The sequence below is a fragment of the Lepisosteus platostomus genome, chromosome 11 (assembly GCF_059453375.1).
Source record: "Lepisosteus platostomus isolate fLepPlt1 chromosome 11, fLepPlt1.hap1, whole genome shotgun sequence".
NCBI classification, from domain to species: Eukaryota; Metazoa; Chordata; class Actinopteri; order Semionotiformes; family Lepisosteidae; genus Lepisosteus; species Lepisosteus platostomus.
In genome coordinates, this window is record NC_142621.1 from 36,962,274 (window position 1) to 36,987,614 (window position 25,341).

General features: G+C 40.2%; 1 protein-coding gene across 3 annotated transcripts in view; it reads left to right on the forward strand.

Annotated features, from left to right (window-relative positions):
• The window catches only part of st6galnac2 (ST6 (alpha-N-acetyl-neuraminyl-2,3-beta-galactosyl-1,3)-N-acetylgalactosaminide alpha-2,6-sialyltransferase 2), a 33,953-nt gene that overhangs the window by 5,803 nt on the left and 2,809 nt on the right, over positions 1 to 25,341 (forward strand). Inside the window, exons 1-9 of one of the 3 annotated variants that reach the window (XM_088599472.1) lie at positions 3,937 to 4,358; positions 15,613 to 15,696; positions 18,603 to 18,669; positions 20,909 to 21,074; positions 21,771 to 21,933; positions 22,479 to 22,617; positions 23,256 to 23,359; positions 23,799 to 23,882; positions 25,195 to 25,294. In XM_088599472.1, the coding sequence (XP_088455598.1) occupies positions 4,231 to 4,358; positions 15,613 to 15,696; positions 18,603 to 18,669; positions 20,909 to 21,074; positions 21,771 to 21,933; positions 22,479 to 22,617; positions 23,256 to 23,359; positions 23,799 to 23,882; positions 25,195 to 25,294 (1,035 nt within the window). In that variant the 5' untranslated portion in view covers positions 3,937 to 4,230. Of the gene's footprint in view, positions 1 to 3,936; positions 4,359 to 4,715; positions 4,771 to 15,612; positions 15,697 to 18,602; positions 18,670 to 20,908; positions 21,075 to 21,770; positions 21,934 to 22,478; positions 22,618 to 23,255; positions 23,360 to 23,798; positions 23,883 to 25,194; positions 25,295 to 25,341 lie in introns of those variants that run through there. The other 2 variants (XM_088599475.1, XM_088599474.1) reach the window with 2 other exon arrangements.

Consider the following 25,341-nt stretch of genomic DNA (forward strand, 5'->3'; position numbering starts at 1 on the left):
GCGCTCTCTAAAGAGGGATGTGGAACGTAACACTGAAGAGTTGTACCCAGTCTGGGGGTCGGAAATACTTTGACTTTGATGGTATTATTTTGAAAAATTATAGCACTGAACTCTGCATGTGACATTGTGAGTTTACTGATTGTTTTTAATGATGGTTCCATGGCCATGTCTCCTCTTTCTGTGATTCTGAAATATAGTGACCCGGGAGAGTAAGAAAGCCTGAGAGGACACTTATTCGTTTTTACCTAAAATAGATTGCAATGTAAATATAAACTAGTGCAGTATCTACCATTAGAGATGTTTTAGGTTACAGGTACATTGAGAATTTAAGTTTGAGCACTAAACGCAATTAGTTCCTACATTAGAGAATACAGGTGCTGCAAATAGAAACTGAGCATAATTCGTAAGTAAAATTGAATCAGGCAGTGTGGTTTCTGTTTTTTTTGTGTGGCTCATAAACCAATAATTAATGTTGGACTAATTATTTCTGATGTGTTGACATTCTGATGTGTTCTTTGCCATCTTGTCCAACTCTATTCACTCAGTGCCTCATAATCAATTCATTCATCAATTTCCCTACGGGATTAATAAAGTATTATCTATCTATCTTTAATGTGCCAAGAAAGGTAATCATACAGTAGCTGACATTAAGTTTTCCTGAGTTTACATGTGAGCATAAAACAACAGAGGGCATGCAATTTTATGATTTATAGGGGCTGCAACCCATAAAATACCATGAAATACTATTTTTTTATTTATAACGAGTTTCCCATTCCAGGTGGTTCCACTGTATAATTGCTACTTACTATAGAGAACTGCAGTCAGGTGTCTTGGTGGTGAGGTATGTCAGCACAACTCTCGGCTCCAGACTGCATCTTAGTTGTACATCATATTAACCCTGAACCTTGCAGCTAGTTAATTTGGCTGTAAACAAGCATGGCTGTGTTAGTTTCATGCACAGTAGGGCTTCCCTTAACATTGCATAGCATACAAATTTCCTGTCTTTGTTTCCTGGCTGTTGGAATTGATTTTGTACAGGCCAGATCTGGCACTTTTATTTATGAAATACTCCCACCCTCCTGAATCAGTTAAGATTAAAGTAGCACTGAGAATCCCACTCCATTTCAAACTCCTGCATAAATTCTTCTGGGTGTGACAAAAATCTCTAGGACAACAGCAGCTACTTGTTGCCTCCTTTATCTTGAATTAGATCAGTGTACGGACCAAGGGGGCCTCATAAATGATGAATTGAAGAGAATTCCAGCTGATGTGAATTGGACGGGAAGTTGGGAAAGCTCAGCAAAGCTAGACAAAAAATGAGTAAACAGATTCTGGATGATTGGCTAAATGTTTAGGCCTTCTGCTGCAGACCAGACTTGTGGTCCTGCTGAATCATTCCAGTTGCTAGGTTACCCTTAAGACTCACTTATTCTTTCTAACTGGAGAACTCTTCTTTCGCTCAGTTTATAAGCCAGGGAAATTCTCCCTCTGACCTCTCCAGCTGTCTTACCATCTTCTCCTGAAGTCTGGCCATTGATAGTAACCAATTGATAGTAGTATGAAAAGATATTTTAAGCTCGAGAGTTTAAATGCTCTATTTAGGCAGAGAGCAAGACCTATAGAAGATTTAGAAGTGGCCTTCTGATACAGTATATTGTGGTCAGACATTGGGCAATTTTTAAAAATTAAATTACTTAATTCCTATAAATGCAGGAATTGATACATTTATATGAAATAATCCAATACATCTGGTTTCACATTTTATTCCCCTTTACATTTTAAAAGCAAGATCCACATTAAACATGTCCTGAGTTTTATAAGCAAGTTAAGACCGAAGCAGCTTTCTCAGCAAGAACCTGCCTCACTGCTTTTAATTATCATATGGCAATCATTTAAATCATATGCTGTGCACATCTTCTGTTTTACTAGAAAATGTTGTCTTGTTTGCATTCTCTAAGGGATGCATTGCAAGCCATGCAGTCTTTGAAATATGCAAATAGTTTTGTCATATGACAAGACAGGCATGCAAAACAACAAGTCCCTGCACAAAATATTGATTGGTAATTAGATCACACAACTCTTTATTTTGCTTTTCTCTTACTACTGTTTTTTGTGTTTATTGACATATTTTTACCTTGTAACAAAAAATATATTTGCAATAGCAGATAATGCTTTTAGAACAGATGAATTCTACAGAGACACATCATTTTGCTGAATGTGGACAGAGGATTCTAAACATGTACTTAGCAATTATTAGCAAAATGGTAAAAATAACATGTGGCTGTTGGTATGAAGCACAGTGACTGCTAAGCAGCAGGTTACATGTTTACATCATGTTTCTAACCTGCAATATTGGCTTCAGCAAGACAACACCTTTGAACTCCAATCTTCAGTCATCACCGGGCTTACCACCTCCTGTTTTGTACTTTAAATGCTACATAAGTCTGCTAAGCCAGATAATCATCATGGTATGTCTGTAAACAAGGTCTTTTATAGCATTAGAATTCTTCACCTAGTTGTGTGTGGCAACCGAATTTATGTGTACAGCTCCACAGGTACCTCGCTGATATGGTATAGAAGTGAGAAATTACTACTTGAATCTGCGACATTTTTTACACCATTGATCTACAATGTAGTAATAATAATATCATTTTATATCAGTTTATAGATGGGGATTATTAGAAGGCCGTGACTGGTGAAGGCCAGGGGAAAATCTGGCCAGGACACAGGGGTAACACCCCTACTCTTTTTGAGAAACATGGAGGGATTTGTTTTACCCCTGCACTATCAAACTATTAAACTCCCAGCCTCTCTCACCTACGATCTGAACCTCACAGTGCCTTCTTTATTACCAAAAACACACATTGAAATCTACCTCTACCTTACATGTCAAGAAGCTCACTCCCCATAATTTTCTATCCTTTATTTCATTCTGTTGATGCATGTGTTTGCACATCTGATGTTGTTTTGCATATTACCTGTTACCTTTTGTTGTTTTGCACACTGCCTGTTGTCTCTGTCTTTCTTTTATTATACAATTGTATTGTTTTGTTTTTTTGTACTACTTATTGTCTGAGAGCTAGCTAAATTGCATTTCGTTATACCATATACCTGTATATGAGTATAATGACAATATACTTGAACTTGGATTTTTAATTACCACGGAAAGTCAGGACCTCGGTTTTATGTCTCACCCGAAGGAAAGCGCCTTTTTTACAGTACAGTATCCCCATCACCACGTTGGGGTATTAGGTATTAGGACACCTATCCCAGTAGCTACCTTAGCTTTCCCCAGGAGGTCTTCCATCCAAGTACTGGCCAGGTTCACACTTGCTGAGCTTCAGCGGGTTGCTAGTTGTGAGTTTGCAGGCTATGGTGGTGTTCTACAGTCATTAATTTCCCTTGGTGTCTTGTTTAGTAACTCCACCCAATCATTTTAAATAACCGCTTTGTCCAACACCTGTTTGCGTGAGCTGGAGCCTAATCCGGCAAACAATGGGCAGGACACACACAGTTATATCTGTATTGTTGGACTGCGGTAAGACAACAGAACATGCACGCTCCACACAGAGTGTGCCCAAGGGCGAAATCTACCCAAGAGCCCTGAGGCAACGGCGCCAACTAGTGCTATGTCAACGTTCTAATTATCACGTTATTTCACATTTCTGTAGTTCTCAATCTGTCACTATTTTCACTGATTTCAGGTTTAATCAATCATGTGGCATCTTCCATTTTGTATTACACATTTGTCTTCGTTTTCAGACCAAAAATCGAATACAAAGCAAATACTGGTACATTTGTTACCCCCAGTTTACCAAATCGCCGAAAAGAGTAGCAAAGAAAAGGGTCGTTGGAGCAACAAAGAATACCAACACAAATAATAAAACTGTCACAACTTTTAAAAAGCGGATAAAATCGCTGGTCTGGCTACACGTCGGGAGTATGAGAGTAACTTGCAGCCCGTTTTCTAAATCACCGAGGGGAAACACACCATCTACTTCATGGACGGATTTACTGAGAACTGGATTCAGCTGAAACGAAGTGTGTGCAGATACGGGAAAGCGTGCAGGACACTAGAAAAGGGAGGAAGCAGGCAAATGAGAGCAGATTTTGCATGGCAATAATGTCTGTGTGTAAAGCGGCTGCGGAGTTTATCTGGTTTCTACAGGTAAAAAGCTCAAAAGGCAAGCGTGACCAGTAGGATTTGTTGTTTCCATTCGTAGATCAAGGATGCCGAACTGCCGATGGAAGTGTGCGTTTGTTTTGGGGGCTGCCTTTTTTACCTTCAGTACTTTTATCTATGGACATTACCATGAACTGGATTTCTTATTTCACTTCGGGAATGATCTGCAACAAAGGTACAGTAGACATCCGAAATCTTTTTTTTTTTTTTACCGTTAACTATATACCGTTTTTTTTTTTTCTTGGGATGGGGAAGATGCAATCAGTTCACAAAGGTAAATCCTCTGTCTCACCAAGACGATAGGATACAAAACATTTTTCGGGTCAAGTTAAACGGCAAACCCCATGGTTTTATGCATTATATTACGGATTCCCCGCAGTTTAAAATGTTTTTATTCATAGTGACCTTAATAATGGAACACTAAACGCTTTTCCTTTTGTTGAACTTACTTTTGTTTGGATTAGCGCACAGAAACCCGTACATTTGTGTTTCCTATTCGTATGGACTTAATTGAAGATTATTTGTCTGGCGTCTTGATCCGATGAGACTTAATAAAATACACTGAAACGAAGCAACGTGCAGACGTAGTAAGTTATGCTGTGTTAAAAAGTACCATTTGTTGATTAGTGTTGCCTTTTTTTTTACCAAGGCCACTCTTCAGTACATGGTTAGTGGAGGAGACCCTGTTCTTACTGGTCGCGAAGTGGGTGACGCTCTTGTTCTCTTTATTTGAGAGTTAAAAAGCACAATAAAGCACTCCAAACGAGCATTTTGTTTTCACAGTAAACCTGCTTGTTTTGAACAGAAAAGGTGGAACTTTTTAAAGAAATGGGCTGATACTTCGCGTTACTTTTTGTTAGTCAAAACTAGGTACAGTGGAACAGCCAGACTGAATGAAGCTCAGCATGGGAAATCTTGAGTACAAGCGAATTCTTTCCTGCAAGACCGCACACGTTCAGAATTCCTTAATTAGCTTTTTTTCCCCAGGAGAGTTGGTGCAGACATTCGCCTCTCATTCCAAAGTAACACTTTACACAGGCAGCTTGTCTGTGTATGCTTAACATCGTTCATTACTCTAATTGTGTGGTTTATCTGCTTGTCATTTTAATTTTTTAGGTCCCTTAGAATCTTTCACTTAATAGTCTGTTTCAGGGGTTCCCATCCCTGGTCAAGGGATACCCGCGTTTGCTAGCTTTATTTTCGGTTTAGCTCTTAAGTAATTGAACTCTTAACTATCATAATAGTATTAGTTTGGGCTCTTGAGACCTAAACATGTTGGAAGTTAACTTTTTAAACTAGTGTTTCGATTATATGTAATTCGAAGTGCTCCTAATTCCGAGTAGAGATGGAAAAACATTTTAATCTAGTTATTTTGGTTATGTTAATCAAGTAATGAGCTTGATAGAAAGAAGACCAGCAGGCCTTTGAGTCACTAGAAACGTTGTGAACCCCCAACTTACTATTTTAAGTGGCTTCATGATTCCTTTTCTTGGATTTGTTACTTGGAGAAAACAAGGGTGACAAAAGCTAATCCTGCCCTTCACCCTTAATTTATCCTGAGCGAAGATCTAGCACAATATTTTTTTTAAACCGTTAAATATCTCTTAAAATTGGCCTGCAATGACTGTTTATATACCTTCTGGTAATGCACTTTGAAGCCTGCAGGTAAGTTTCAGATGTTTTTTTTTTAATGAACTGCACAAGTTAAACGTATCAGATAATAAACGCTTTCTCACAGGTTAATGCAAAACAATTAGCGCACTATATCAAACTGATTAAGAATTTGCAGAATTTGTCATGATGCTTAAACTATTTCTTATGTATTTAAGGTTAAAAAAACTATGATTTTAATTTCTCTATTTCTGACAGAATATATTGTTCCCTAGAAGAGCCAGTTAGATGATGGGCGGATGGAATAGCTTCATGCCTTTCAGGCCGCACCACTGCACCACCGGGCCACCTAGCATGAAACTGTTGTTTCTGCAGTTTGCTTTAATATGTTCTTTTTTCTGTTGCATTAAATGTTACAGTAGAATTGACTTATTGTTCTGTATATTAAATTACATTAAGTGAATATAGGAAAACCCACAGCATTAGACTTGTCCTCAAGGACACATGCTGCACATTGCTGGTGGTGGAGGGAAATCCCCATTACCTGTAAAGTGCTTTGAGTGGAGTGTCCAAAAAAGCGATATTTAAGTGTAAGCAATTATTATTACCTACCAGAATGTTTAAAGTCTTACAGCGGCATGGAATCAAAGTGCCTCTTAACTATTGCTACTGTTCTAGAGGCAGTACAAAGGAGAGCAACCAGACACCATGCTCAGACTACAAAAGGCTTAATTAAAGCATAGATACATCCTCAAGGGCTAGTATCCAGCAGGCTTTAGGTCTCCAGAAAATGTTGAAGTTAATGGTTAGCTCAAATTGGTACTAGAGACCACTGGACTAAAGATTTTTCTGGTACTTAATTTAGGTGTTGAATACCTTTCAGGATTCTTACCCTGTAAGATTATTTTAAGATCCGGAGGAATACAAGGGCCTAGGGCCAACAGTAGAAATTCTACATGGGAGACTGGATGTCTGCAGTCCACTCTAAGCTATGTGGTTGAAGCTGACTCCATGGGGACCTTTAAGAATGGTTATTGCACAATTAGAAGAGTTGCTTGCCATTTGTGGACAATATACGAACAGTGATGTGCTGGCGATTTTGTTTTCACTTTGAACCATCTCCATTTTCATAGCCCCTAATTCTGGTCTTGGAAAATGGTAATCTACTAACAGAAAAGCAAAGGTACCATATTGAAGACCTAAGATGCAATTGATAACACTGCATACTGAAGGATTTTTAATACAGGGGGTCCTGGGACCAAGACAAGCCAAAGAAACTTGCCTTGTTTTTGACTCCAATGCAGCAGTCTTTTTCTTTTAACAAATGCAAAGTCTCAGAGCCAAGCAAATGCATCTTGTCCAGGTGTGTTAAGGGTGAGTTGGCCTCCACTGAATCTCTGGATTGGCTTTCCTCTAGGATGTGCTGCATATTGTATTAAGTCCGACAGGATTAAAGATGGATTTCACTGATTTCCTATCTATTGAGGTTGGCAAGACATGGATCACATCTAGTCCTAAAGCGATTCTGAGTGGATCTCTTGTTGGGTAGGCTGTACAATGTGGTAATTGTTTATGTCCAGTGATGCCCAGGTGGAGTCTGCATTGAGGTTTTGTTGGGGAGGTTTTTTTTCAGATGTGTCTTTGGTAGGTTAAATATGTCCTTGTGTAGTGGCAAGTGAGGAGCAGTACAGTACATAGGTATGCCCGGGAAAGCTAATGATACCACTGGCAGACAAAACATTAAAGAGAAGCTTCAGTAGAGGAGTCTTGAAGAATCCTGCATTGGTCCTTGGAGTCCTGGTCGCAGTCAGCTGATGGTGTTGGACAGATTGAGGCACCCAAAGAGGATGTGCTCCCGAGAAAAATAACGAGCTAGTTGTCTCAGCTGTGGAGTTCCTTCAAAGCACTGTGGTGTAATGCTTGAGTTGAAATGCACTATACACAGCATAATACAGCTGTCATTCTGCCCTGTCTAGTAGACTGACTTTTGTGCTAGGTTTGGTTTTAGAAGGACAGTGACCGGTGCTGTGCCCCATACCCACTGATTACACTGATGTCTCTCTTCAGCTGTAGAGTGACCTATTCTTCAGTGATTGTATTTATCAGTCTTTTGAAAAGGCTCCCAGTTACAAAATATGATCATTTGACACAACCCATCTGGATTTTGTAATCTGGTTTGGATTTGCCTGTGACCCAAAGGTTGAATCTTCATCTGTTGCAATAAATCTGATGAAATCTTTGAATTCTGTAGTGTGGATTTAAGAACTTGCCCAAAAACCAAGATATACCTTTGTTTGCCCCAGCCCCTTCCCAAAATATTTCATTTAAATTGCCATTGAGGCTCATTTGCTTACTGTTTATATGGGCTGGGTTCTGCCATACAATTAGATCTTAACAGATGTAACTAGTAGTTCCTTAATTCGAATTTCTCAACTTTTAAGTGACCTCCTATGTAACTCAAATTAGTAATTTTAAGTTTGGAAGTTTTGAACGTTGAAACCTTGTAAGTACAGTCTTGAGACAAGTGAATAAGCATTTTGCTAAATGTTTGTCTGTGAGCAAGACAAACACTAAATTAGACTAGAGTACACATTTGTTTTCTTCTTCTTGAGCTGATGTAGACTGTTGTCTGCACCAAAGTAATTAGTCTGTTTGCTTGCCAGTGAATGTGTTTTTTAAAAATATGCTGTGCTCAGAAGGACCTTGAAGTACATCAGAGACCTTCAGTCTGAGAAAGGGATACATTTGTCCCTGGTTGGAATAAGAGTGTGTGATACTAAAAACTGTAGAATGTCATGATAGAGGAATCTAACAATATTGTCAACATATGATGAGACTGTTCTGTAGTTTTGAAGTCATTTGGTGCAATGTAAGCTGTGAATAAAAGCCAGCAGAAGAATTTCTGAATCTCCCTCATAATTAAAATATGTGCTACATTCAGTACTTTTCCTCTATCAATAAAATCTAAAAATGTTTTGCAAGGCACTTTCAGCCTTTTACAATACTCTGCAATTTTCTTAAATAACTTGTCTTTACTGTTAAATGGGTCATTTAAAAATGATTAACATCTGAAAGATGTGAGATGGTTTTGAATAAGAGCTGCATTTAATGCATATTTAATTAACTGCAATTATCAAAACATATTTGGAGGCTTTTTCAGGTACATTTTTTTAATGGGGGAGGGATTTTGCTTTCATGAGTTCTCCCAGGATTTTATTAGTGTGGGTCTGGTTTCAATTTGAATTTGGTATATGGTTCCATTATCCTGATGCACTTGACTATTTTGTTACGCAAAAATAATTTAATTATGCAACAGTTGCATTGCCATACAATTTGTTTTTTTTGGGGGGAGGGACTCCTTGAGTTCTGTTTGTATGCCAGGGGCTGAGAACAGCAAACCATTACAATTTTTTAATCTTCTGATCTACTAAGAATATTAGCCTTGCAGAGTGCCTTCTCAAAGGAAAGGGGGGGTTTGTAGCTTTCACATCCTATTGTGTGCTTGTCTCAGACCTTGCAATTTCATTCTGTGTTGTGCTAATAGAGCAGAAACTTAGAAATAGGGAGACGCAGAGTGATATACATTTTTGTAAATGAAAGACTCTTGAGCAAATACATTGGAATATTTAGATTGGATCTTTTGTAGGGTTTTTAAGTATACCAAGCATCAAATGAAACATCCCTCTATGCATGTATGGTTTTTACAAAAATTGGGTATAAAGGCTTTTGGCATTGTACAGTATGTTTTCGTGACATCTAATTGACCATTCCTGTCTGACTATCATACGCTTGAGTTACTTTGAACATAGTGAAAAAAACATGCCAGGATAATGATCTTTATTGTATTTGCAGCAATAAAAACCAATGATATCTCTTGGCACTTTGCCATTTACTGTTTTTGTTTCCGAACAGTGATCTCCCAGCATCAGCAGTACAGAACAACAGTTGTAGGGTTGAATGTTCAGCTGTCACGATCTTCTGTTATCTGGAATTGCCACATGGGTGATCCAGAGGAGGATGAGGAAAATGAAGCGATGAAATATATTTCAAGGTTTTGTTAGACTATGCAGCTTAAGAACCCTGTTAGGCAGTTTTATGACACCTTGCAAAGCCAATTATCAAGATCCATTCTCTCTAGGTGAAAGGATGGTAGCTTTCAAATCTAGAATAAGAATGCACTTGGAAGTGTGGAGTAGGTGGAGTGAATATTTGTTCCTGATTGTGCAAAATCGGGCGGAGCAGTGGCTCTGTGGCTAAGGATCTGCTTGGCATGAAGGTGGGGCACTATGTCTGTTGATCTGCATTAAAATGTACTGAACAGGAAGAAGGATGCAGCTTGCAGTCTGGTTCTGGGCTGTGTGGCTGCCATGCAAAAGACTTCTGAACTTACTAACTACGGCTGTATTCTAGGTCATTGCTGAGGTAAAAATTCCATCATCTAATGTGAGATAATGCATTCCAGAACGGTTAAATCAATGAAAATAGGTATGGATATTGTAAACCACAATGTTCTTGAAGCTATTTTAAAGGTTGACTACACCTCTGTACTTCTGATTGCAGGTGGAGTGGCTCCATCCTGCCCCTGGTCTGAGCCTCATCCCCCCACATTACTGGCAAAGCACGAAGCACAAAATTGGTGTCTGCGACCTCTTTTGAAACAGGCACTCCATTGTATTAAAGGGCTTATGATGTCATCTTTAATTACAAGGCATGGGTTCACAGGTTCTCTGTGTGTTTATCTCTTTCGGGAAATGGTCTTCAGTTTATTCTTTGAGACCTGCAGTCAAAGCTTTCTGGAAACAAAAGGCTTATAGGGCTTTTAATAGTTACTGATATGGGGCTTTTCCATTGGCTTTGTTGTCTTTTTTTTCACAATTTAATTACACCATTAGTACTGACCTATCTGTTGCTAATATTGAGAACTACCGGAGCCGCAGTTCCTTAATCTGATTTTTGCATGAAATTAACTGAGAAAATATTTGGGTTCCGAAATTATTTTTTTAATTTTGGAATCAACAGTTTTGTTTTTGCTCCAGTTCGGGTTTAGAAGAATCGGTTGTTAGTGTGCTTGGCTCACTGCTATGACACTACTAGAGCTGTGGACTGTATGTACACATGCTTTCCTCTTCCCGGCTCTGCACCCATTGGCAGCTCAGTGCCTACTGAAGAGGGGGCATCAGCTGGAGGAGATCTGCTGTATTGTCACAGTTGCTCACGGGTATCCTTTAAGAGCTGTAGATCCTTTGAGCTGCTCAGCTACGGCAGTATTCACTTAGGCTTGGGTAGAAAACAAGGCATCAGGTCCTATACTCCTAATAATGTAGTAACAAAATGTAACACGATAAAGTAAACGCTTGATTCAGTGACCTAAAAAATAAGCACTGCAATCTCAAGGTGCATGTTCTGATGGTAGGTGCCTTATTTAGATATTATGACATTTAGGTGTGTGTTCAAAGGTATTTTTCACAACTGTTTGCTCATGAAGTATTGCCAACTCATATAATTTTCTGATTATTGCTGAATAAATATCAGAAAACTTTAATTGAGCTTGCAAATTCAGACATACCCACCCCCTTTGCCATCGCACCCTTCTCCAGAAAATATTGCTGACCTACGGAATAATGAGAAATGAAATCTGCAGGAAGTGCTGCGAAAGGGGGAATTGAATTGTGCGAAGGGCAGAGAACAGAAAAAAGCTGCAGCTTTTAGTGGAAGAAGCAGAAAATACTGTCACAAGTGCTTAGGAATTCCTGCAGTAAATTTTGATGAGGAATTAGCTGTACTATAACCTGTTACAAATGGATGTCTTCTACATTGAAAACTGCAGAGAGAGGAAAAATTTAGTTTCTGACACGATTGCAAAATTAGCTTTTCATGAAGTTGTCAAAGTAGCCAGTAGCATATACTGTGTTTTCACTGAACACTGGATTAGTTCTGTATTCAGTACATCTATACCCCAGTGTTAAAATGTACAAGTATGATTGATGGACTTCCAATCCAAGTGGTAAATTATGCTTTTATTTTATTGATGTTACTTTCTTACCCAAGTTCATACTAAATTCTTGCACAGGTACTTTTCTGGTCAGTGTTGGCTAATGACACAACCAAGGTTCCCAGCAGTAGCTTTTTATTCCTCATATCTCCAGGTTTTGCAGCCCCACTGGAAAATATGTTGGTGAAAAATTGTCACCAGTGATTTGACTCTGGTTTGCCAGCTGTTACACGCAGTTAAGGATTGGTGCTAGATGGAAAATTTTGAGCATTACTGCTCATATCTTCACTAAGATGCACTTCATCAGTGCTTCCTTAGGAATTTCTGGTCTGCTAAATCCCTCTAGCACCTGTTTCTTTTTCTTAAAAGAAGGGAAGAGGGAGAGAATGGCATTGTTCAGTGTGCCTGAAATGTCTTCTGGCCCTAGCAGTCTTCAGCTTCTTTGTTCATTTCAATGTTGCTGGCAGCAGTAAATGTCAGAGGAATTAAAAAGGCGACTCTGCTGTCAAAACGTAGTTTTGAAGATATAACGATTTCAGGATAATACCACATGGGCAAAAGAGTTGCACTGGGCCAGTGGAGTTAGCACATATAAGGTGGAAATGCTCCTCTCAATAAGAGGATGGGGGTGCCAGAGTCTATCCGGGCAAGCGGTGGACGCAAGGGAAGATATAACCTGGACAGGATAGCAGTCCATCAGAAGGACAGACAGATGCAAACACTTGCGCCAGGGTTAGTTTTTTCTAGAACTCGATTAATTTGTGGATTTGGATTATGGGAGGAAAGTGGAGCACCTGGAGGAAACCCACCAGAACACGAGGAGAACATCCAAACCTCACGCTGATAGCACCCCAGGAAATGAACGCAGGGCTTCAGTGCTGTGAAGGCAGCAATGCTGGCCAGGGAACCAGCACGCTGCCTGTTGCGGTTTCCCTTTGTTGAAAGCCTGAGGTGTAAAGTACATAGTTGGAATCTTCGGATGACAGGCATCTGTTTATACATGATCTGAGGATATTTAAAGTTACTTTTGGATACTTTGGTTGTTTTAATAACTTTATTTATCCCTCAGCACTCTTTTGTGGCTTGCTTTAGAGGTCATCTTCCCACTTCATTGCACTGTCCAAATCCACAGGGATTAATCTGTTTTAGTGGAATACAAGATTGTCTTGGCTGTGATGTTTCACAGGACCCTGCAGCTCTATTCCCTGCCATGAGTCATTGGCAAACTGAGGAATTAAGGAATATGTTGTGAATATGTGCATCAGCTGTTGTGTGGTTTTGTTTTTTTTTGGTTGGGTAAGGATGAATAGACTGTTCTTTGTCACGTGCCCCATGATAGAAGCATGCTAAATAAGACTCCTTTTTCAGGCTTAGTCCCAGCACCTGCACCAATAACTGACAATGGGCTCTCTTGTTGAAGATTTCATTCATGCAGGTACCAGAACTGATGAGTGCTGCTACATAGTTCAGTTAGTAGCTGTAGTAGCATGCAGAAAGCTCCAATCCCCTACTTCATGTTCCCATTTTCCTTCTTTGTTTATTTTAACGTCATCTCAATCTGGTTAGTCAGACTTAAAAAAACAACAACATCCTTCTATTTTCTAATGTTTATTGGCAAGCAACGCGCACAAGGTGGGGTACACCCAGTCTGTTGTAGGGCACAGACATGCACACACTTGCACCAGGGCCAATTTTCCCAGAAGCTAATTAACCTATAAGTATGTCTTTGGACTTTGGGAGGAAACCAGAGCACCTGTAGGAAACCCATGTAATCACAGGGAGAACATAGAAACTCCATACAGGTAGCAGCCCAGGTCAGGAATTGAACCCAGGGCCTCAGCGTTGCGAGACATGAATGCTAAGTACTGCAGCATCATGCTGCCCATTTATTCTTAGAACATGTTCTGTTATAAACTTGGAAGTGGCTCAGCAATGTACCAACAAGAAAGTGCTTGCTATTGAATCTTGGACCAGATATGTAGACCTGCAGCAGGGCGCTTGGAAAATGTCTTAGAAATGAATTCCAACCGCCATGTAATTTACTGGTAGCCTATTATGACTTGTTTAGGCAGCATACGGATTCCTTATGACATCTGAGGTTACCCTCAATGTAATTTTCATTGGTCAGTCTAGTGGCAACATTGTTAAGTCTTGTGACTTGTTACGCATGGTTGCTATTATGTAGGTTTGCGCCTTGTGGCTATTTAAGAAAAACCTGGAAGTAAGAATACTTTTTAAGCTTGAAGCTGGTATTATTTGATGCAATAAAAAGCTAATTTCAGGAAGGTTCCTGTACTGCAGAAACTCAGTCAGATTGAGTGGGATTTTCTTTTGTGTAGGTGGGTTCAACTGCTTGGTGCTTTAGCTTGTGCTGTGAATCATTAATTGCCTTTTTGGATTCCCAGGGTTGTGCTCTAAGCATTTGTGAGACAAAACTGTGAAAAAGAACAGTGATTTAGCTAAAGGTTTAAAAGAATGAGAAGTCAGACGGAAGACTAAGCATGGGGAACTAAGATTTTATAGGCCTGTGTAGATTTGGGTAATTAGGCAAGTCATACATAACATTTTCAAATGAAGATTTATTGAGCCTAACAAAAGTATTCCAAATATAACCTTCTTCCTGAACCCTCTTTCTATCCCCAGGCTCAATGTCTCGTGGTCCAGTAGCATACGTATACATGACCCCATTGGGCATTTCAGAGAGCATCACATGTTTCTGGTAATCTCATTTACTGCAACTCTGCCAGAAAACACACTGCCATTTACGGAGGCAAAACGGGATGAAGACTGGCTACCTGTTCCAGAGAACAGGTCAGAGCAATGAAGAGCAAAGATCTCTCCAAGCCAGGGAGATCATTGACAGGTGGATAAGGAACTATGTAGACCTTTCCACTTCAGTTCTTTTCCTGGGAATTGAGGACTCTAAGAAGCCAAGACTATCTTTAAATGTATATCACCTTCCTCTTTCTCTCGGTGATAGACTCATTTCTTTCTAGAACCACGCCATTAATTTACAGTTTTCAATTTTTTACACCTCTCCCCAGAACTCCCTCAGTCTGTGCATCCATGTCCTACATTGTCCCCTTTCACCATTTTGGAATAGTGGCTTTTGAAAGGTCTGCTCCAGAGGGAAGATCACTATCAAGCTGTCTACCACCACCACCACTAACAGTTCAAATCTGGTGTTTCGTAGAGGTCTCCTATCCTACCCCAGACTCGGTCTTACCTTCTCCAATCTGATGCGATAAAGTTGATGATAGTCAGGCTCTCACTGAGATTGGCTAAGTCGTCCTGGTTTGTTTGGATGTGCCAAACCATTTACTTACCAAGTAAACACATACGAGTAATTGACAATATCAAGGTTGGGCAACATTAATGTTCACAGTCCAGCCATGGTCAAATAAACAGCATGGTCTTTTGCAAATCTTGCCAGAAAACACTTCTAATAAAAACATATGCAAATCTATTTTATTAGACTTACACTTATTCAGCAATGAAGCATATTTGATTATTTCCCTCCTTCAAGGTGCATACAATTATCTTCTGTATTGTAACTTGAGTGTCTTATCAACGTGCACTAGAACAAAAGTCTATTTCAATGTAAATAGCATTGCTTGGTACTGCAAAACTCTTGCAGTGAGTGCAACTCTTCCAGAGCATGAACTGATTCAGAAAATTTTGCAAGGGGTTTTGTGTTGTAATGGCTGTAAATAAATCCAGAATCTTAATGTTTTCTGATAACCTAATGATGACTGCCATGTTTTGTTAACACGGTTGAAGGTGTAGTTTTTAAATTGATGAATCTGTTTTGTTGCTTTTCCTTAAGGGGGTACCAGGGGCAGGTAACGGATGAAGATGTGAAAGAGGGTTTGGACTCCAGGATGCTGGTGAAACCCACTCCAGCACAGAGGTGGGTGAAAAAATGACCTTTTTGATAAGGGGTTATCACGAAGGTAATTTAAAAAAATAGGTTACTCAGTGTTTGTGTGTGCAGAATTAGGCCAGAATTTATTTATTTTTTTAAAAGAGAACCTTATGTGGTATCATTGAGTCTTTCTGCTCCAATGCAGCTTTGCTACTGCCCATTTGAATGTGTTGTGGGGAACGTTTTGCATTATTCTTATGGAATTTCCCAGATTATCTTTTGATTTGCAGTCAAGTTTAGTTATTTCTGAGCATCTCCTGGTTCACTGTCATTCTACTTATGCTTTGTAAACACCATTTTTGTAAAACGATAAGAATTAATTTCAAATATCACCCAAAGATATATTTTATCATGAAAACTGGTGATAGTGTGACAGGTCACAGTTTCCATGAATTACATGTGCAATGTATAGACTAAACTTATTCATTGGATCACAACCCATAACTAATACTTGCGCTTGTGAGCTTTTCCAACATCTCTCATAAAAATCAATGATCGCATTGAGGGTAGGTGTAATGATTCCAGTATACGACAGATGGATCAGGGTCACGCCCACTTCTGTAATTGCCTTCAGATGGCTGTTCATGTGTCCCTGCCTAGTAGTTGAAGATTGAATCCTCAATCGTCCTCATCAGCCTGTGACAACATGGCCTCCATCACTCCTGGTCTTTTGAGACGTACAGTACTTTTCCACTCCCTGACCAATGTTATGATGATAAAGACATAGACCTTGAAAAGCTGGGTGTTTGATGATTGAGGTGTTTTTCTATCTGCTATGCAGACAATCTTGTCCAAAGCAACCTACAAGCTACGCAGAAATGAAGTAAAAGGTATGTGCTGGACCTCAATGCTTCATCAGATTGATTTTGTTACTTTGTTGATCCCCCTGAACCACGCTGTTTTCCCATGTCTTTGGTTTGTATTCTCCTTGTACAGTACGTAACCAAATCATGAAACCACATTGGTCGTGTTTAAAACGGAAAATAACTCTAAGATAAGATCACTTTATTGGCCATATACAGTTTCTTGTATTAGGAATTTCTTTTCACATACTCCAACTTGCTCTCCATGAGAAACACAGACAGGGAGAGAAGCTTGGGGGCAGAGCACAGGGTTAGCCATTTATACGGTGCCCCTGGGGTAGTTGGGGTTAAGGGCCTTGCTCAGGGGCCCAACAGAGTAGGATTCCTCTGCTGGACACGGGATACGAACCGGCAACCTTCCAGCCACAGGCGCAGATCCTGAGCCACAGAGCCACCACACTTCCCCTCTAAATTCCATTTCTTAATATAAAGTACTCATCAGGGGAGTATGCTGCACCCCTCTAACCCAAAAGCACATGCAGGCAGAGATCTTACTGAGAATATACAAGGGTAGGAAAAACTGGGTAAGAATGTAAACTGGAAGGAGAGGATGCTGGTATTTTACATAATTGACAAAATGCTGTAAAGTATAATGCTGTAATTTATAATAAACTGCACAAGCTGTAGTACAAGAGACGCAGTAAGGCAGTTTCATTTTAAAACTTTTACCTGGAGCATTAATTCCTCTCTGTACACTTAGGTTCCTTATCTAACTTAGAGCTTGTGTTCTTTCTTTGTGTTTTATCAAAGCAATCAGTAGCTTCACTGTTACCTCCCTCTGCAAATAAGAAGGTGAATGTTTTGTTTTCCATGTGGTCAATAGGAGTTCAAAATTTCTTTCTCTGTATGACTCAATATCTAGGCACACCCATCAGACAGTTTATTGCAAAGTGCAAAATAAACTCTATGCCAAGTTAAGATAAAAAAATGTAATATTGGATTCATAATGTTATGAAAAGCATTAATGAATGCTCGTGTTTTCCCATTGAAGTGATGATAATGCATGCTGCAGTGCCCTAGATTTCTTACAATGCTCATCTATGTAGAGGTCCAGCAGCTTTGTCACTTTTATTGAGCACAATCTGGCACTAGCTATTTCAGGGCTAAGTGCTTATAATGTCTCGGAGAATTCTGAAGCCTGGAGTAATCTGTACTCCCATTTTGCATGACAGAAGCCACAACCCTGGAGGAAAAAAGACACCTGCTAGCTCCACTCAAGGAATCCTGTGGAGCTGATATTAGCATTGCCAACTTCTAGCCAGAATTTGGGAGCAAGGCTGAGCCCAGCCAGCACTAGGCCTAGAGCTCACTAAGGAAAATCAGGTTTCTGCTATAAATGTTGGACCACTAGATGGCCCCCTAGCCCCGAAGTTTCAAAACAAATACTCCTGTATGATAGGGACACTGGAAGAGGAACCAAGGCACTGTATTAAGAGCAGAGGCGTTAACACTGGTGTTCAGCTTACATTCACCTCTGAAATTCCTTTTATTTAACTGGCAACAGACAATGTCTCACTTTCTACCTGATCTGCTCTGTACTCCTAGTGTTGATAAACTGGTGGTTGAAGTGGGTCCCCTCCTATATCTAAAGAACTTTTTGGTCCTTTGGGATGGAGAGCACTTTATAAATGGGGCAAATATTGAACAATTTGTTTAGTCAGTGCTTCATCAACCATCTGAATCTCATGAAGTGTGGTTGTGGTTTGTCTGATGTTATTTTCAGCTTTAAGTGAACCTTTACAATATGCCTAGAAAAAAAAATTCTCCCATCAGTTTGCTTTTATGTCTTTGAATGATATCTCATCCACAGTTCAATTAGTTATTACCTTTCTATGGTCTCCATTCTTTAAATGTTTGAACAGCTTTTTCCATACACTTGGGTAAACAAGTGTCTTTCATCCTTTTCATCTTCTGGAGATCCTTTTTTGTATTGATGATCAACATTTAAAAATTGTTCCTGCAGAAAGTTATGAGTGAGGGTTTATTTTTTTTGAAGTGATAAACATGCTAAATATTTATCTTTTCTAGGACAATAACGCACAGAAACTTTGTTCTTCAGGAAGAGGAAGAGACCAAGACTAGACAGGAAAAAGAGGTAGGGTTTCATGATTCTTGCAGACTGATGTGTAGTCTCAAGTTACAGTATTTTAACACTTAATTTCATTACCCACTTAACTGCAGTGCACAACCTACTTTATCACCTCAAGTACCACATTTGTTTCTCTGGCATCCGTTACTGATGCAGTGTATCATTAATTGAATTCAAGTTAAATAAAACAATGTGATTTTAATTTGATTACTTAAGTAACTTTGCTAGTGACTAAACTAGAAGGATTTTGCCAGAAGAATTGAATGGAGGGTCCCTGAGTGGTTTATCCCATAATGGCACTCTGTGGTCACGGGTTTGAGTTATGTCACTAGCTGACCATGAGCATAATTCTGCGAGTGTTGGCGTGCCATTGTCAAAGCACCACTGGCGAAAAAGTGGGATTAGTTATCTCTACAGCATGGCGACCCTTGTGGACTTTGAAGTGTTTGAAGTCAGGCGACTGTTGGCGTGGAGCACATCTCTTCTCTGGTCGGCCGTCAGCTTCCAGTACGAGGCTTTCTTTCCCATGATTAAAAGACTGTGGGTCGGTGGGGCAAAAAATCGCCCATGCTCTGTTCCCCTGTGTGTGGTCAAAGGGTTCATTACTGTGAGCCATAGCGGACAAACAGGCACTACTGCTTGTTCCAAATCAGGTGGACATGACAAAAATGATCTGAGATTTTAAAACTAATTCTTTACAGGGCCAGATGACATTGTAATGTCTTGAAATTAACTGAAAAGGGTTGAGAAGGTTTCATTTCAGTTGCTTCAAAACAGGATATTAAACCACTACAGCATGCCAGGTATTGGGGTTGGGGAAAAAATAACTTAAGGATTGGTATCGGGGCTATAGCAAAATCATCAGTGGTGGTCTTGGGGGGGGGGTTGGTGAATCCACTACAGCATTATCCCCATTTGAAGATATTTGGAAAATCTAAACATGGCCTTGCTTTTAACAAGAGGAGCAATCTAGATTCTCCCCCCTCCTCCCCCCATCTTGTTTACCCCCAGTTTAAGTGCTGAAACTAGCATGACTGATCAGGTAGATTCTGGGTTTGCTCTGTCTGCCCGGAAGAATCGAATTATATAGCATTACAAAAACAGATGGAGGTACCTGCTTTGCCCTCAGGCCAGCAATCAAACAGTGCAAGTCAAATATTTGAAAAGAACGTTAATTTGTTTTCTGTTAAAGTTGTTTAACAGCAGCCATATTACTCTACAACTCACAACTGGCAACCCACTGAAGCTAAGCAGGTGTGAGCCTGGTCTGTACCTGGATGGGAGACCTCCTGGGAAAAACTAAGGTTGCTTCTGGTAGAGGTGTTAGTGGGGCCAGCAGGGGGCGCTCACCCTGCGGTCCATGTGGGTCCCAATGCCCCAGTATAGTGACGAGGACACTATACTGTCAAATAGGTGCCGTTCTTCGGATGAGACGTAAAACTGAGGTCTTGACTCTCTGTGGTCATTAAAAATCCAAGGGCATTTCTCGAAAAGAGTAGGGGTATAACCCCGGCATCCTGGCCAAAAAAATTCCCAATGGCCCTTACCGATCATGGCCTCCTAATATTCCCCATCTTTGAATTGGCTTCATTACTCTGCTCTCCTCCCCACTGATATCTGATGTGTGGTGAGCGTTCTGGCGCGCTATGGCTGCCGTCGCGCATCATCCAGGTCGGGCTGCACATTGGTAGTGGTGGAGGGGAGTCCCCATTACCTGTAAAGCGCTTTGAGTGGATTGTCCAGAAAAGCGCTAAATAAGTGTAAGCTATTATTATTATTATTATTATTATTTTATTATAATTATTATTATTAAATATGCAAGTTTACCTTATGAAATCATTTGAATGTTTTTAAAACATCCTCCATCCATTTTCTAACCGCTTCATCCAATTCAGGGTCATGAGGGGGGCAGAATCTATCCCAGCAAGCAACAGGTGCATGGCTGGATCCACCCAGGATGGGATACTCACACCAGGGCCAGTTTTCCCAATTAACCCACCAGCATGTCTTTGAGCTGTGGTAGGAAAACGGAGGGCCCGGAGGAAAGCCTTACAAATGCGGGGAGAACATACACACTCTTCTCAGATGGTACTCCTCCAGGAAACGGCTCCAGCCCTGTGAGAGAGCAGTGCTAACTACAGCACCACCTTGCCATCCTGAATTAATCATACCTGTTAGTAATGAATGGCTGTACCGGAAAGGATATCTTCAAATTAGACTTTTTGGCTTATTCTTTTTGTCTCAGGTTACGTGCTCCCTGCGACAGAGTATTCACCAGCATCCCAAGCTGCACAATCTCTTCAACTTCTCTGTGCCGGTACTACAGTGGGCCAGCTCCTTCAGCCCCTCCGAGTGGCAGAGACTGCAGCAGCACCTGCCTCCCTATGGCTGGAAGGGCCTGCCTGTGGAGGGTATCAGTGCAGCTTTCCTCCTGTGTCACCCCTTCACCTCTCTGAGCTGTTTACTGCAGGGAGGGACCGAGCACAAGGAAGTAATGAAGAACCTGGTTGATCCTAGAGCTCCTATCTCTCCCTTTGTTTCATCTCTATGGTGCAAACGTTCAATTAAACATAGTTTGCATATTAATTAATCATAGTGTAGCACCACATGGTGTAGATCAGTGGTAAATGCAGCCCTTGAGCTTGGGGTTGCGTTTTACACCTGTTGGAGAGTAAACTGCTGCAGAGTCGACTGTTGCTCTACACTTGCAACGTAACAGAGTATACAGCAATCTGCAGATTGTTCATGCGCTGGCTGTAACTGTTATTCTACATAGACAATTGCCCACTATTTTTCAGAATGTATCCTTAAAAGGTCTCCATAATTCTGTGGCATTTTAATTTGTAAGGAACTCAAATGAGGTTATTAGTATCTAAACAGGAATTGTGATGTGGAACACGTGTGCATGTTTGCACTGTGCTGTGCTATGACGTAGTGGTGTTGTTTCAATTTTGGCAGTTGGCCGGTGTCTCATGTTGAGATTTCAGCCCCAGAACTTGTTGCACAAGTCTATTTCATCAGGAAAGTTAGGAAACCTATTGGATGACTATCTCTTCTGTTTTCTCTGAAATCCTTTCTCCACTGTCTGGGGTTTGTCCTTGTTCCAGTGGTGAACTCAACCCTGGCCCTCCTCGGTGAAGAGGCAAACCGCGATGTCTTCCCAGTGCGCCCGCAGGGGGGCTGTGTCCGCTGTGCTGTGGTGGGCAATGGGGGTATTCTCAATGGCTCAAGGCAGGGCAACGCTATTGACAGTCACGACTTTGTTTTTAGGTGCGTGCTGTGAAATTTCTGTTTAATATTTGTATACTTGACTAGCATGTTTACCAGGAGGTTTTATATGTTGGCTTTAAATGGACAAATAGCACTGATCTGGAAAGAAGGAAACTTCAAATGAGGAAACCTGAAATAAAAAATACAGAGAAGTGGAGAACAGATAGTACTTAAATGTAGAATTTCTGTTTATCCTGCAAGTGCCGAGTAAAGTTAAAGCAATGTTTTTATGAGAATGCTGTTTTTCCCCCTCTTCCTCTTTTTCATTTCTTTTCAATTGTTAATTTTTTAAAACCCATTGTTTTCTCTTTAAGCACCTTTATGGCATATGTTGTGGTTTGCAAATGTTCAGTAAAATATAAAAGCATTTGAGATGTATAGCAGCATTTCTAACGTGCCATGGCATCTATAACATCTACAGTATCTACATGTGCTAGGAACTTGTGCAGTGGTGATAAAGTGATTTGAACAACCAGATAACAGCATCTGAGTCCTTCTAAAGCCTGTTTTGTGTTCCTTCCAAACAATTGTTTGTGCATGTTTAGAATAAATGGGGCCATAACAAAGGGGTTTGAAGAAGATGTTGGCACTAAAACCTCCTTCTATGGCTTCACTACCAACACCATGAAGAACTCTCTGATCGCATACAGGGCCTTTGGCTTTGACAAGGTTCCTCAAGAGCAGGTAAGAAGTTCTTAGTAAACTTGCAGATGCGTGAACATTGCGTTGTTTGTCAAGTCATTTCTAAAGCACGTGGTAACCATCCTTTATAAATTATTAATTCTCTTTTATTACTATTTCTGCAGAGTTTTTGCATTTATGCAGCATGCTGAAAAATCTGTTACCATTTAAGCTTTATTAAAGGAGGTCTCATGGCTTATATTATTTTCGAGGTATTGTCAGGGAGGCAGTGCATTAATAAACACACTATTTAGCTCTAGGTGATTTGGTATAAGGCTGCATGATGGTGCCTTGCTGCGCTGGGGCCCTGGGTTCAATTTCATACCTGGTGTGCTGTCTGCATGGCATTTTGTAGGCTCACCTTGTGTTTGTGTGGGTTTTCACTAGGTTCTCTGGTTTCCTCCTCCAAGACATACTAGTGGATTAATTGGCTTCTGGAAAAGTGTGTGTGTGTGTGCGTGCGCACGCGCGCGCTTATGATGGACCAGCGTCCCGTTCATGTGTACCCAGCCATGTGTCCGTTGTTTACCAAGATAGGCTCTGGCTCACCCGCGGGCTTATATGTGCCATTCGGAGGTAGAGGCCTGTCAGTTTGCTCCAGAACACCTGAGGCCCTCGTCCCACTGTTGTGTGTCCTGCAGGACATTCAGTACATCTTCATCCCTTCAGACGTCCGCGACTATGTGATGCTGAGCTCAGCGATCCGAAGTCTGCAGGTTCCCTGGGGACATGACAGGGGTGACCTGTGAGTTTGGGGAGAGCAGTGGTGGGGCTTCCATTTTGGGGGGAAAAAAGGTTCTTGGACTCTTGGCAAACTCAAAAGGATTTTGCCGAGTTGAGAAGTTGCTTCAAGAGAAAGCTAGAAAGTGCCAGTCCATCAGTCTTCCTTTATGAACGAAATGTCATGTTTTAAGCACAGAATTATTAGCCTGTAGAGTATCTAACCAAATTCAGTCTTAGTGCATTAATATGCCTAAGGTAAAATATCCTATATAATAAATATTTTAGCCATTTTCTGGTATCTTATTACATTATAAAGAGTTCAATTGAAAATGATTTTTTATTCTCTAGAAAGGACAATATGAGGTACCTGACTTTGTGTCATGATATGAAATGATATTTTTGCAGCATGAATAGGAATTGCATTGCACTAATGCATCTGATGTACTTTTTTCTATCCTCAGGCCCTCTAAGTATTTTGGCTCTCATTCTTCGGCAAAGGATTTCAAGATGCTTCACCCCGATTTTATCCGATACATCAAGGACAGGTAAGTGGCAGACCTGCACAAAGCCCTTATTTGAAGATACTCTGGTTTTGTGGAGGATTCTGGGTGATTGAGGTGATTAACACTTGGCATTGAAGAGCAGCTGAGAGCTAGGGAATTAGGAGCTGGGAGGCTCCGTATTGATAAGCATGGCCTTTCAGGGGGAAATGAGGAAGTGTTTAGATGAAAGATTAATCAGATCTGCTTTTTTTCCATTTTTGCTCCTAATAAAATTAAGAATTTTTTTTTCAAGACAAATTGTTTTTTCTTCTTTTTTTTATTGATATATCCTGAAAGCTTATATGAACCTGGGAAAATCGATGCATAATTATTTTTTCCTAATTAATGATTTAACTCCACCTGGTGAATGAAATAGAAATGTCAGACTTGTAATACACAGTACTCCAGAATACACCAATGCAGGCCAGTAATGTTAACCATGGTCTATTTTTCATGCTTCTTTACTGAGATATTCAGCTGGAGCCCACTCTTACAACACGTACACCAAAATGGTTCCCAGTGTTTCTTTTGGCAGCTTTTCTTGATTTCTTTTTCTCTAGACATTCCTAAAACTAGGCTTTCTCCACAACTAGTAGCATGCTATGATCCTTGACAAAACATGACCTCTTCACTCAACGCAATAGATAATTGACAAAGCCTACTGCTAGGAAGGATTGATAAGGTTTTGCTTTTCAGCCTCTATGGTGTTTTGTGTAGCACTGTTTCGGCATCTGGTGTGTTTTCCCATTTTTATTTTTAATTTACTTTGTCTGCATTGGTTATTCAATAGCATGTGCTAACATTATGAACAGAAGAATGGTCACAAAGGAGACAAGGCCATTCTCTCATCCAGCCTGTTTGGGAGTTAAGTTTGATCCCAGAATCTCATCCTGCGGTTTCTCGGGAAAGAAGCCAGGGTATCAACTTGAACAACATGGCTGGCTATCTTGTTCTACATTTCAACAAAAACACTGTGGCATATGGCATTGTGTGAATTTTGTATATTCTAGTCCGATTAAATTTAGGTCATAGAGTGGAGTCGTGAAGTCTGTAGATTAAGAACATGAAATGTCGGCTACTGTAAGAAACTGTTAGAAAAATACATGGTTTCAAAATCAAAAGATCATCTTAAATGAAGTTACTCTCAAGTTCCTCAGTTGGCTGTACCCAATTAGTTTCCTGTATTTCCAAACATTCACATGTATCCTGTCTTTACAATTTGATTTAAAACGGGTTTAAAATGTTAAGGTAAAAAGTTAAGAAACAGAGTCCGTAACATTTCTGGTAATTCCATTACACTCATGTGTTTATGCAGGTTCCTGAAATCACGTCTGTTGAAGATGATGTACAGTCACCTCTATATGCCCAGCACTGGGGCCCTGATGCTTCTGACTGCACTACATAGCTGTGACCAGGTGAGGGAATGTTCTCTACATATGATTTTTATTTAGTGCCTTTCTCA